The sequence below is a fragment of the Xenopus tropicalis genome, chromosome 3 (genome assembly GCF_000004195.4).
Source record: "Xenopus tropicalis strain Nigerian chromosome 3, UCB_Xtro_10.0, whole genome shotgun sequence".
NCBI classification, from domain to species: domain Eukaryota; kingdom Metazoa; phylum Chordata; class Amphibia; order Anura; family Pipidae; genus Xenopus; species Xenopus tropicalis.
In genome coordinates this window covers 117,186,602-117,201,598 of record NC_030679.2, presented here as the reverse complement: position 1 = coordinate 117,201,598, position 14,997 = coordinate 117,186,602, and the positions used below count along the sequence as shown (strand labels likewise).

Below are 14,997 nucleotides of genomic sequence, written 5' to 3'. Positions count from 1 at the left end.
GGCGTAATTTATTCCCAGTTCTGCCAGCACAGTTAAAACACCCTAACACATAAAACCACTGACAATGCCATTGTAGGAGGACTTTTATGTAATCTTCATCGGTTTACCTAATATTGGAATTATTGGAATTACTTATTAGGCTCACCCTAAGGCAGTGATGTTGAGGTCCAACAAGTGGCCAGAGTTCTTCTTGGCACAGAAAGAGATATCCCTAAATTACTGTCCTAAGGGTTGGACCTCAACACCACTAAACATTGTTGTATCAGCCATTAACTCAATTCTAAGAACATTTTTCTCCACCTGATCTGCAGGCTGGGCCTCCAGGAGTATATAGGTAATATCTCCAAACTCTCTGAGCAGGGGCAGCCCCGCACTTTGAGAACCACTGCCCTAGAACCAATACAAATTGAATAAATGTAAAGCACACGCTATATTCTTACCAGGTAATTAAAAGTTGCAAGATCTTGGCCTGTGGGAAGAGAGCTCTTGATTACTGCTAGGAGTATACATATAACTCAAGTGATAGCATTAGCTTAGGTTGAAAGTTAAGGAATTTTTAAAACAATGGCTACATAAAAACAAAACACCATACAGTAGCTATTTAAACTGGCAAGTACAGGTATGGTATCCATTATCTGGAAACCCGTTATCCAGAAAGCTCCATTTTTAAAAATGATTTCCTTTTTTTCCTGTCATAAAACAGTATCTTGATCCCAACTAAGATACAATTAATCCTTATTGGAGGCAAAATAATCCTATTAGCTTTATTTAATGTTTAAATGATTTTTAGCAGACTTAAAGGAAAAGGAAAGGCAAAGTCACTTGGGGGTGCCAAAATGTTAGGCACCCCCAAGTGACTTCCCCTTTTACTCTGGGCTGGTGCCCCTGTTTGGAGAGAAGAGCACCAGCCCAGGGTAGCTGCAGCGCTTCCTCCTTCCTGCTTCGCTCACGCAATAATTCGCAGTAGAGTGAAAAAGCTGAACTTTAACAAAGAAGTCGGCTTTTCACTCTACTGCGCATGCGCCAGTCCCGGGAATTAGCCGGCAAAACGAAGCCGGAAGGAGGAAGCGCTCACTACAGGTACCCCGGGCTGGTGCTGTTTTCTCCTAACAGGGGCACCAGCGTGGGGTACAAGGCAAGTCACTTGGGGTTGCCTAACATTTTGACTTAGCCTTTCCTTGTCCTTTAAATATGAAGATCCAAATTACAGAAAGATTCCCTATCTGAAAAACCCCAGGTCCCGAGCATTCTGGTTACATGTACAATAAGCAACATTGAGGTTTGGAGTTGCCATGCATTAGACAAAGTCAAAGGACCACATGCAATTTGGACCTATAAAGCAGTTGATATAATCTTTCTTCATCTTGTCCAGTCCGATTTCCAACAGCATCCGCATAGGAGTAAGTCCTGTAAGAGAGACACTCTGCATGTCCCCATGGTAGGACTCCTGAATGAGCTTGCTTAGGGTACTGCTGCTTCCACGGTGGATCTAAAATGAGAAAGCGTCAATGAAGACAATGCCATGTGTACTATTGCTGTATGAGGTTCATTGATCACTCTGTGAAATAGCATCAGAAATTACCAATTCCAGCCAGAACTGCCACTTTATATACTGGGTCATAGTCCTGTATCAAAATCCCAGTGCCTACTTCTTACCTTCCCAACCTTCCCAACTGAAGCCCAAAAAGAATATGGTAAAAACTGCTACACTGCTGCCCCCCATATTCTGATTTGCTGGCCATCTTTTGAGTGTGTGTACATGCTCAGTGTGATTTAGGCTGTTGTTGAAAAGCTAGGCTAAGGGGTTTTGGAATTCACAGAAGCAGTAGCAGACAGAAAGGTTACATATGTCAAAGAAGATGATTCCAAAGGCCAATTATTAATCATTTCTGATACAGACTGCCCTGATTTTTATGCTGCTATGTAACAAGATTGTGCATGTAACAAGAAATGTGAATGAGTTACTAATCAGTCTTTTATTGTAACTTATTAAATTGGACATAAACTTTAATACTGAGTCAATCCCAAAGGTTACGTAAGTGACAGCAGCCCAGAGGATGTGCTGTAAATCAGCAGAAACTAAGACATGGGATACTAAGGGTTACCTTAAAGGGAACGATCTTCTCTGCTAAGAGGTTGGGGTGACTTTGGTGTAAAAAATGGTAGTGAACATGTTTGTAATTAGCATCTGGTTTTAAACTCAGACATAGACAAAGGAGACAGTCAATAGCTTGCACTTACCCAAGGGTGCACCTCCCCATGTTTTAGGGACTGGATTACGAGAGAGAAGCAGTTCACTACATCTTGGTAAGATGAGACACCTGCAGAAAAAGTATATCATAAGATCAAAAGGCAAAAAGGAATCAAACAGCTCCAGGCAGCATTTGAAAACTGCAGTGAATTTAATGGCAGTGTCAGCACACTAATCCGCAGCTGTATACTTATGACTATTTGTGCTGAACTATAACCCAAAAATTTTTGTCTGCAGAAAAAGTAACCATGAATTCCCAGTCACTTGCTGGTATGGTTGCTCTACTTAAAAGGCTTCATGGGTAGAATACACCTTCTCCTTGCTTACCCTAAATTACCCTATGACAGGGCTGTCTAATTGGAGGCCTGTGTTCCACATGTGGGCCCTAAAGGCTTTTTATTCCCCCCACCCCCATAAGCTCAAACGCTTCCTAGACTACACTGTATAACCATCATATAAATTGAATCTGGCCCTCTAACATACTTGTCTCACTAAATGTAGTAAGTTGGACAGCACCGCCCTATGATATTACACAGTTACCTTTTTTCCACAAAAAGGTCAATTCCCTGTTTAGATGAATAGCATGGGCTACTTCTAAAACAATTTTCAGTTCTTATATTCCCTGTTATGATTTTATCATTTGTATTGGTTCAACTTGGGGGAAGACGACAGGTGGAATCAATTTTACCACCTCTTAAAAAAAATTTGCTCTTAAAAAATTGCTGATGCAATACTGTACTAGCCCACAGCACTGCAGATTTATTTCCAAAACCCGGGCCACCGTAGCACCGTGCCCATGACATTAGGTCTTGGGAATGGCACTTCTGCATTAAAGAGATCCTATAATACCTCTTCATTATTGCTTTCACATATAAACTCTCTCTGTTTATTTGTATCAGGCAGAATAAGGCGGGGTCATTATAACATGGCATTTAAAAGAACATTTACATCAAAAACTGAATACCTGCCACATTTTGGTCAAATTTTCCTAATTCAGTTTTCTCTTATTTCTGTTGCAACTAGTCTGGGTCATTCTAGGCTTTTTATTAGGAATTTCGCAAGACTCCAGAGATGGAGAATGAGTGCAAAATGTAGCAAATAACAGAAACGTATCTAAACTAACATCTTGTACAAATGGACAGATTCTTACTTTTTCTCATCTTGCACCATAACATCTCAGCAAAATCCAGATCCCCTCGCTCAGTAATGAAGGACTGGATGGAACAATCCACTGCTGCAGTGTCACTTTTTATTTTCTGGGGAAGAAAACCATAATGACAAGCTCACTTTCTCTATGGCATTTAACAAAATGCAGAACAGAAATACATGCACAGCCATATATAGCACATGCCATGGCAAATGTTCCTTTCCCTGGAAATGTTACCCACTGCCATTATGGAAGAATTCAGACTCACTCTCCTACAGGAAACGTATGCATATAATCAGGGTCAGGTTGGGGGGACCCCTGCACCCCCCAAGGCCCCCCTCCCACAGAGGTCCCCAACACCCTCAGACCCACTCCCCCGAGTGCTCCTAAAAGAAAGTTACCAGCGGCGCGTCAGGGAAGGGAGACGGCAGTTCACGGGAGCGCCCTGGGGGGGTGGGGGATTGGATGTGGGCCGCTGGGACCCACCAGGATTTTTCCCGGTACCCCGGCGACCCAGTCCAATGCTGCATATAATGTTACTGTGTGTATGTGTATAGCTATACATTATTAAAGTACACGGTACATACATAAACAAATTTTGTTAGTTTACTTATTATACTCTTATTTTTAGGAAAGCACCAAAATCCATAATTTTTGGATTTAGCAAGAGTAGTGAATCCCCCATAAAAGATTGAGTTGATTACCAAGCCGAATCCGAGCCTTAAAGGATAAGTAACCCTTTAAAATAAGTGAAATTCATAAGAGTTATAAGCACTTTACATTATTTTATTTTTATTTCAAGATATTAAGGGCTACATGTTAATTTAAATAAATTCTGTTATAACAGTGCCACTTGCTGGTCAGTTTCCGACCATGAAATTGTCTCTACTGATGTTCTTCCCCTTTTGCAACACAGATTAGGCTCCTCATATCACAACAAAATTACAATACACTTTTATTGTGGTTACCCTGCAGTAATACAGGTATGGGTCTGTTATTCGGCATGATCCTGACCTGGGGTTTTCCGGATAAGGGATCTTTCCGTAATTTGTATACCCATACTATAAGTCCACTAAAAAAATCATTTAAACATTAAATAAACCCAATAGGATTGTGTTGCCCCAATAAGTATTAATTATATCTTAGTTGGTTTCAAGCACAAGGTTCTGTTTTATTATTACAGAGAAAAAGAAAATCATATTTGATCATTTGAATTCTTTGATTAAAATGGAGTATATGGGAGATGGCTTTCCCGTAATTATAAGCTTTTTACAGTTTGTTTGTTTTTTTTAACTAAACCATCTGCCTTAACAGGTCTTCCATAATACTTTTCCATAATACTTTTAACTAAACCATCTGCCTTAACAGGTCTTCCATAATACTTTTGCACATAATAGGTATTATTTAAGCAAAATCAAACAGACACGCAATAACATACATACAACACATAATTTGCCCTAAGAACAGTGGAGTACAATAGCCTAGGTGAGTAAAGCTGGCCATACACGTGGCGATCTCACGATGTTTCGTACGACCGTCGGTCGCACAAAACATCGTCAGATCCGCCACACACCATTCAGGGCTGAATCGGCAGGTAAGGAGGTAGAAACAATAGGATTTCTACCTCCTTCTGCCGATTCAGCTCTGAAGGGAGAATTTTGGTCAGGCGCCTTCTATGGCGCCCGATCAAAATTTTCTAACTTGGCCGATCGGCGAGCCGACCGATTTCAGCAGCTTCCTGCGATATCGGTCGGCTCGCTGACATGCCATACACGCACCGATTATCGTACGAAACGAGGTTTCGTACGATAATATCGGTGCGTGTATGGCCACCTTTAGGGCCAAGCACAAAGAAGCTTATACCTGACAGTAGTCCCCTTACGACTGTAAGGCTTACATATATTGACTTAGGTAAATACAATTATTATGGATCATGCACAGCTACCATTTACCAAGAGTTAACATAGCTGCCTGAGAATTACAATGGCACAGCAGTGAACAAGTTAACAAGCCCTGCAGCTCACAGCCATAGAACTGCACTTAAATGATTCAGTCACCTGGTTAATAGCAATACATATATATATGTATCAATGCTTGAGAGAAATTAAGTGTTCCCATCAATCATGTGTGCAGTGAGACTCACACATACATAATACATGAGCAGAGCAGAATTACTGTAAAATCATTTTATTGAGGCTGTTTGGATACCCTTCAAGCCCCGAGAGAAAATCCTCAGCAGTCTATAAGCAATAGACCTCGACATGAATCTATTTCCCTGTAGGCCCACCTGTTATTTTCCAGCTTTCTATCAATTTTTATTTAGGTTTCCTTTTTTTTATTTCATGTGCCCCAAGGCAAAGCAGCGGAATCGTACAAGCGGCACATGCATCACTCACTGTAATTGCCGTGTTTAATAATTGCAATATTACCCACGAGTATTCCCTACAATATGCACAGAGGCGCACTGCTACATGTTGACCTTGTAGACAGGTTTTTAACGCCTTCAAAAATATTAAATGCTTCAGTAGATTTTGCTGTGAGAATCTCCAATAAAAACAAAACTATCATTTAGACAAATACCAGCAGGCTTACCTCATTGTCTTTCTTGGATACAGAAGTACTGAGACCATCCACTTTATTCTTTAGATCTGCCAAAAGGAAAAGTACTACTGAGAGGCAGCTCTTTGGCACAGTATGGCAAAATACAATCACAGTAGCCTATGATAGCAGTTGGAAGGCAATTACATACACTACAGCCACACAGGGCTTTTAAAGGGGAACTATCATGAAAGTAATAATCCTCCAAAAGAATTGGCTAAAATTAGGAAAGTTTCTAAATACAGTTTGTTTAAAATTTTGTACCATTTTTCAAATATCTCAGTTCTTTCCTTGTCTCCCCCTTCTATAGAGTTACTCACTTTGCCTCTTGCCAAGCTCTGCGTCAGAGTCGGTTTTAGAAGATTGACAGGTCTGCCTCTGCCTCAATGGCTGTGGCTGCTGTCACTTAAACTATATGCCACTAACTGCTTACCTTATAATCATTTTACTGGCAAGACTTACAGTGCTGCTTTTTAAAAAGGTATAAATATTGGCGGTCAGTGTATATTATCCCGACCTGTCCCCCGTGCATTATAGCTGCAGAAACATTGGTGGTCATTGCCATTAAATCTACCCTGTCTTCATCTGAAGAAACATTGGTGGTTAGGGCAGTGAGCCTGCCCCGTCTTCTGGGCATATAAAGAGCTTTTCGCTATAGATTTCACCGTGCAGCAGGATTTGAAAGGCCGCAGGAGGTCTGAGACAGACTACCAAATAGCACAAATGCCGCACACTCTGCATGTACCACTGCACAGTGAAACATATAGTGCAGTGCATACTTCTGAATCAAAAGCTAAGTGCTGTACCCCATAGGATCAATGCCACTGACACCAATGGTAGAGATATAGCAGGATCATCACCACTGAATCACCAATATTTATATATCTAGGAAACAGGGCAGGCTAACTGCCCTGACCACCAATAGAATTACTGGCACTGACCACCAATGTTTCTGACACATAGGATGGAGTTACTGTCAATAAACATGAAAATCATATCATCTGTAGATCTATTGTGATCTCGGGTGGAGTGGTCATTGCCTCATGCTGTATAATATACACATACTGCTGCTTCTTACATAAAATATATATTTTATTTTCACAATAGTTCCCCTTTAATTAGGGGACATGTAAGTTACCATTAAGAAGATGCTGCACTAGATCCACAGCTGATTTTGTCTCACTCGTTTCTGGCCATTCGGTTACCCCTGTCTTTAAACCTTCAGCCAAAACCTGCCAAAGAAAAGCATCTTTATTCCCTGTGCAATATTCTATTTACAATCTGCTGCACCATGTATTGTCCTTGGCACTGTTCAGATTAATTTAAAGTACACTAAAATAATAAAGGTTTTAGTCTGTATATCAAGGCCATTTAAACTGGGGCTGCTCGAGGCTCTACAATACTTATTTGCATGAGAACAGAATTGCAATAAAATCCAGACCATGTAGTATATCAAATAATAAGCCCACCGCATGTAAATCTTGGACAGCACTAACCTATGTTTTTCACAGTTAAGATGGCCGTATGCATGAATAAATACTGTATACCTCATTCAATATATATATCTATGTACCACAGTTATTGGTTGTATCAGGCAAGTTTGAAACTTTATGTCTGCTGATGAAGATTGAAAACTTCTGCTCTTCATGTTATGCTGTTTCAGCCCAAACAAAAAAAATATAAAGGTTGCCATACTATGTATGGATCACATGTACAGTTTTTGACCATTTGACCTGTGGGCTGATTAGCTATACAGTACAGAACTTGCCATAGCATGGCTGCCTTCATTTGGGAAGTATTTAGGTTATAAGCAAAAAGACCAAAGAGCTCAATTACAAAGCACAACTGCACTTACGCAAAAAAAAAACCATGACGACTTATGTCTGAAGCTGCAGTTTGCAGACTGCACTTGCAGTGGTAAATCAGCCATAATTTTCACTAATGATAAGTCCTAAACTGTAAGCTCACAGTGTGATTTTATAACTTGGGATACTGGGTACAGCATCAGGTGAAAATCTACATTATAAAGATCCCTTGACTAAGCAAGATTTCCATATGCGTATGGCCAGCATTAGGCTGCAGAGCTGAGTTTTAGTAAGGAAACTCATCTCTCCTCAGCCTCCTTTGTGCTTTAGACTCATCTACTGGGTTTCTGACACCTCCGCACCTCTGTTTAATATGTAAATAAACAAGAAGTAATGTAATGAAATATTTACAGTACAGAGTATGTTGGCACTTTATAAATAAACGATAATAAGAAAATACTTACAAGCAAAAAATCTAGCTCTTTATAAACTGAATACACAGGGCTTCGGAGGTCTCCAGACTCCACCTTAATGTTCTGGAACAGAACAAAACATTAGAGAAATCTGAAGAGACGGAGAGGTTAAAAAAATGAAATATTACAGTAGTCGGCTTACACCCACTTCAAGTCAAATAAGTAATGTGAAATCCTACAGGTCCCTTCTTCAGCCTAAACTATTTCAAAATGACATTTGCAATTGGTCAAACTAAATTGCTTTGCCACCCAAATATTTGTAAACGTAATTTCAGTGGTAAGCAATGGCAACTGGGACTGCATTATGCACTCTATTCATCACAGTGGAACAAGCCCATACATTATGCTAAACCTTTAGCTGTCAAACAGATTTGTGGGTTATGTAACCAAGGCATAGCAGGTAACTTGCTCACAGTTTCTAGCACTGAATTTGACAGCAAAAGAACTAGCATAACGTATGAACGAATTCTAATGAGATAAACAGTGTGCAGAACACTGCAATGCAGTAATTTGAGAAAAAAGAAGCCAATGTATGGGACTCCTATGCAATGCAATTATTAACTGCTATCACGATTCCCATGATGGAGTCTCTCCTTCTGCAGGTATTTTCCTCCACATACCAGCAGGGTAAATCTGTTTAATTATTTTTTCAGATGGTATAACATATTGTTATTGTTCTGTCTGCTGTTTCCTACTTTTCCCTACTGACCATAAGTAGAATTGTATAGAGATGTGTGTTGGCAAAGTTTTTTCTGCTTTTTTGTACATTGCTATAATCCCCTATTCAAAAGGGCACACACAAAACGATGATCAAGTAAAACACTAAATAAAAAGTGCAAAAATGTGTGACTTGGTAAAGAGTTTAAAACCTAAAGATAATATTTTGTGAATATCCCTATCAACATAGAAATGACATAAAATCATATTTTATTCCATTAACACATGCCAAAGCCGAGCTGACGCAGAAGGGTGCACAAAACAAGCTACCGATGTGGCCCAACCCTAGAGCATCAGCCTCTCTGACAAACACAACTTTACATTTTCCTAATGATTTGATCTTTTTAGATGATCCTTAATCTTAGGCCTCGGTCACACATAGAGAAGCGGATCCGCTCGAATACACATCGCCCTGTACCAGCATTATCAATCACAGTGGTGCTGTGTGTGTGCAGCTACACGCAGGCGGAGAGAGGCAAAGAAAATACTCTGTGTGACTAGGGCCTTAACTACTTAACAGCAGCCCAGAGCCAATGCCACTGACTTTTAGTAGATGGCGTACCATTAATGATGGAGAGCTGCTGTGGTCAATTACAAATTCACAGCACATGTAATGACGACAGATGAACCACTGATCTGTCATTGCGACGGTGGCTTTAGACACGACCTGTGTGACATAAGTCTATATCTAATCCTGTACAAGCATTACAAATTAAGATAAACTTCTGCACCTAGAGGGGTAAGCCAGAAATATTAGTCTCATAATTCAGTAAAACATATAGGGAAATGCTAAACTTACAAATTAATAATTTCACCTGGCATTCAATTTATTTCTATTATGTACAAATATTTTATTTAAAGTAGAAGTCCTGGTCCTAAAGAAGCAGTATTTCCTTTTTTAAACATAAGTTCAATAAGAAAAGCTTGTGCTGAACACGCTCTTTAAATGTGTGTTTTTCACTAAATAGTGAAATAGGGCTAGAAAAACACATCACCAGTCCACTCAGTAAACTTTTGTATAGCAAGATGCTGTTTATCTAAAAGCCTAAAAAAAGGCTGCAGCTGAAAGAATGGAGGGGTTTGTTTATACAGAAGCCATCTTGATGGATAAGTGAATTGATTTGATGTGCTTAAAAGGGACAGGAAGCAGACAACTTTTAATTTGAGATTTTGTTCTAGTTGGTGCACAAAACAGCAAAAACCATACATGTCTTAATAAATAAAATAAGGACCTTATAATTGTAGCATGTGTTAACCATCTGTGTTCACAATCTTTTTTCTGTAGTCTAAGGGAAATGGCACACAGGGTGATTCAGAGATTTTGTCACCCAAGATATAAAGGTATAAAGCAGATTCTGTACCAATGTTGCTGCTGATGTCAGGGGTGGAAGTTGCAAGATCCTCTCCACACCATTCCAGACGAAGTCTACTGTGACGCTGCTCTGAGACTCAATGACAGAATTTTCTACTGTGTTGGAGCCAAATAAGTCATACTGAGCAAAGCCCCTGGTCTGCATCTGAAAACCAAATTATACATATTAAGCATAAGTCCAACATGTTAAAAGACCTTATTTATTTTATGTCCCATTTGCCTTGCCTTGTAAATGCTTTTGCAGAAGAAAAAGAAATGTATTGGGTTTCCCAGTGTACTTCATATTAACTATAAACACTGTTATTTTAAAAAGCATCACAGCACACAATTATGTAGGTACAAGACCCTTACAAAATAGACAAGGCTTGTTTTTGAGCCTGTAGAAATGCAATAAAAGGTATAGACAAAGGAATTCATGTCTAATATGCAAGAGTATTATAAAAAAATATGTTCTTGTTAATGGGAGAAGCTTTATTTAAATGTTCTTCAATATCAAGCATCACTGTCAACAGCAGTGACTGCGGCACTACTATATTGTATATTCTATGGCAAGCATTTGTCTCACAGATCTGGGTCACAAAAAGAAACCTACTTGGGCTCTGTACAATCAGGGGATATTGGGACATGCAAAATAGTACTAGATAGTGCTTATCAAAGCCCTAGGAATTGGATAGGGTGTGGTACAGATATTTTGTAGTTCTTGTAACAGACAAAATAATAAATGCAAAGTTTTAAATGCAACACTTTTGAACAAAGCACCCCCCCAAAATGGCAAGAATTCATTCTTAGATCTTTGCAAAATGTTATATGAGAACCATAATTTGAGACAACTCTCCTTAAATTGTTAAATGACAATTTTATTTAAAGCAGCAACATTTTAGCCACAGAAAAAAAAGTACTTTCAATAGTTTTTATAGTAAGTATTCATATCGTACATAAATATCTATAAATGGCAAAACATGGAGTTCCACACAGAAGCAGTGCATTTTCCTTTTACATATCATGCTCCTTAAAGCAAAGGCACAAACTTACAGCTGATGAATAGTGCCTCTCTTTATGTGCTTGTCGTAGGGAGTCCAGACTGGGAAAGGTGCTCTTATCTGCTGTGGGACCTGGAAACCAATAAGAAATAAAACGCAGTATGCCTATGACACACATGGACACTTTAAGAACAAGGTGGCATATCAGAGTAAAGCTTTCTTACAACGGGGTCAATAACCATTACCTGCACAAGTTACAGTTCGGAAGCTCATGCCGGTAATTTCGTTCCTATTGGATTTAATGGGCTCGGCTCCAAGCCAGCAGGTTCCCTCTGCATCTGAGCTGTCACATCTCACCCACAATGGAGGAAGGACTTTAACCGGTACTCCACTATTAAGCTGTATCATGTTGGGATTATGTGTCAAAGTATAACTGGTGAGGAATTGCCTAGGAAATCACACAGGATGAACAGTGTCTATTATAGAATATGTGGCTGCAAATAAAGAAAAGATTTAATATACAGGTCCTTCTCCAAAAATTAGCATATTGTGATAAAGTTCATTATTTTCTGTAATGTACTGATAAACATTAGACTTTCATATATTTTAGATTCATTACACACAACTGAAGTAGTTCAAGCCTTTTATTGTTTTAATATTGATGATTGTGGCATACAGCTCATGAAAACCCCAAATTCCTATCTCAAAAAATTAGCATATTTCATCCGACCAATAAAAGAAAAGTGTTTTTCATACAAAAAAAAAAAAATCAACCTTCAAATAATTATGTTCAGTTATGCACTCAATACTTGGTCAGGAATCCTTTTGCAGAAATGACTGCTTCAATGCGGAGTGGCATGGAGGCAATCAACCTGTGGCACTGCTGAGGTGTTATGGAGGCCCAGGATGCTTCAATAAAGGCCTTAAGCTCATCCAGAGTATTGGGTCTTGTGTCTCTCAACTTTCTCTTCACAATATCCCACAGATTCTCTATGGGGTTCAGGTCAGGAGAGTTGGCAGGCCAATTGAGCACAGTAATACCATGGTCAGTAAACTATTTACCAGTGGTTTTGGCACTGTGAGCAGGTGCCAGGTCGTGCTGAAAAATGAAATCTTCATCTCCATAAAGCTTTTCAGCAGATGGAAGCATGAAGTGCTCCAAAATCTCCTGATAGCTAGCTGCATTGACCCTGCCCTTGATAAAACACAGTGGACCAACACCAGCAGCTGACATGGCACCCCAGACCATCACTGACTGTGGGTACTTGACACTGGACTTCAGGCATTTTGGCATTTCCCTCTCCCCAGTCTTCCTCCAGACTCTGGCACCTTGATTTCCGAATGACATGCAAAATTTGCTTTCATCCGAAAAAAGTAATTTGGACCACTGAGCAACAGTCCAGTGCTGCTTCTTTGTAGCCCAGGTCAGGCGCTTCTGCCGCTGTTTCTGGTTCAAAAGTGGCTTGACCTGGGGAATGCGGCACCTGTAGCCCATTTCCTGCACACGCCTGTACACGGTGGCTCTGGATGTTTCTACTCCAGACTCAGTCCACTGCTTCCGCAGGTCCCCCAAGGTCTGGAATCGGTCCTTCTCCACAATCTTCCTCAGGGCCCGGTCACCTCTTCTCGTTGTGCAGCGTTTTCTGCCACACTTTTTCCTTCCCACAGACTTCCCACTGAGGTGCCTTGATACAGCACTCTGGGAACAGCCTATTCATTCAGAAATGTCTTTCTGTGTCTTACCCTCTTGCTTGAGGGTGTCAATGATGGCCTTCTGGACAGCAGTAAGGTCGGCAGTCTTACCCATGATTGCGGTTTTGAGTAATGAACCAGGCTGGGAGTTTTTAAAAGCCTCAGGAATCTTTTGCAGGTGTTTAGAGTTAATTAGTTGATTCAGATGATTAGATTAATAGCTCGTTTAGAGAACCTTTTCATGATATGCTAATTTTTTGAGATAGGAATTTTGGGTTTTCATGAGCTGTATGCCACAATCATCAATATTAAAACAATAAAAGGCTTGAACTACTTCAGTTGTGTGTAATGAATCTAAAATATATGAAAGTCTAATTTTTATCAGTACATTACAGAAAATAATGAACTTTATCACAATATGCTAATTTTTGGAGAAGGACCTGTATTATGCTCATGATTAGCATCATCATCTTAGATTTCTTTTCTCAAATACATGGCTGCATGCAGAGTATGTAAGCTTTAAAAAGTATAGCATAATATGTAAGTATTAGAAACCAAGAATGCACATGTGCATCTGATTACTGTATCAGACAAGGGGACATACCTGGCACTCATGGTGGGTATAGCCTGGGGTTGAGGGCTTTCTTGTAAGGACATATAAAACGAAATGCCCTCATTATTTTCAGTTTCATCTAAGGCATTATCTTCCAAAGTCAAAGGCTACAAAATAAAAGTGTGTGTCAGCATATTACTCATGGCCTTTTATGAATACATATGTATCACAAAAATTTTGAATCATATATTAGTATACCTTTTTTTCCATAATGTATAGCACCTCAGTTCCACTACAGAAATTCTCTAGTGGCTTGCAGTGGCCATCGCAGACTACATGAACCTGAACGTCATCCTAAAAACAACAGATTTTAGTATGCATAAGTGATTTTTGACTTATAGAAACCGCAAAGCAGCGGTATTCTGTTAATACAACCATAGAGTCTATGTTAAGAGGTTTCAGATAACCTGTGGAAAGTGTTTTTGCATTTAAGATACGATCAGAATATTGTTCTACAAAATTATAGTTTTATTTATCAGTTTTAATTGTGTTTTAGTAAAGATTTATAGGCTATAAGAGCAAGGAATTACTAAGAATGTCCCTGTCTGCTCAGCTCTGCTTCTAATACTCTTGAATGTAACCTATCGTATCTAATGCACTGAGGGGGACCTAGTGGAAAGCAGAACTTAATTTCTCTATCACTAACATTATAATTTACAGTGCAAATGCCTAGAATATTAGCAAGAAACATTTACCTTGTACTGAAAAGGACCCAGTGATTCCCCTTTCTTCACTTGTTCATAGATACTAAAATCAAAAAGGTGTCATTGATCACACTGAAGTCCCAATAAAATATAGATGTATGACAATCTTTAATATACAATACATACAGTTGAGGTAAAAGAATCCCGACTTTATCAAGTTCAATATTTTATTATAAAATCACATTATATGGCTTTACATTTAGCAGGGTTTGTAAGTGCTATAGACAGAGTTTTTCTTATCAAAGCCGTATTTAACAATACTCAACAAAATTCACAGAAAAAAGGACTCCAAAGCATGTACAGGTATAGGACCCGTTATCCAGAATGCTCAAGACCAAGGATATTCCGGATAAGGGGTCTTTCTGTAATTTGGATGTCCATACCTTAAGTCTACTAAAAAATAAATAAAACATTAATTAAACCCAATAGGATTGTTTGCATTCAATAAGGATTATTTATATCTAAATTGGGATTAATTACAAGGTACTATTTTATTACTACAGAGAAAAAGGAAATCAGTTTTAAAATTCTGAATTATTTGATTAAAATGGAGTCTATGGGAGACAGGCTTTCCGTAAGTCGGAGCTTTCTGGATAACGGGTTTCCGAATAAGGGATCCCATACAGTACCTGTACAAGTGAAGTA

At 39.2% G+C, this 14,997-nt stretch overlaps 1 protein-coding gene across 1 annotated transcript in view; it reads right to left on the bottom strand.

Annotated features, from left to right (window-relative positions):
• zwilch (zwilch kinetochore protein) overlaps positions 1-14,997 on the bottom strand; it is a 30,724-nt gene that overhangs the window by 14,884 nt on the left and 843 nt on the right. The window contains 13 exon segments of the mRNA NM_001016216.2: positions 441-469; positions 1,333-1,489; positions 2,242-2,321; positions 3,402-3,507; positions 5,991-6,046; positions 7,135-7,228; positions 8,266-8,337; positions 10,353-10,508; positions 11,396-11,475; positions 11,589-11,791; positions 13,640-13,755; positions 13,847-13,942; positions 14,344-14,395. Of these exon segments, the coding sequence (NP_001016216.1) occupies positions 441-469; positions 1,333-1,489; positions 2,242-2,321; positions 3,402-3,507; positions 5,991-6,046; positions 7,135-7,228; positions 8,266-8,337; positions 10,353-10,508; positions 11,396-11,475; positions 11,589-11,791; positions 13,640-13,755; positions 13,847-13,942; positions 14,344-14,395 (1,297 nt within the window).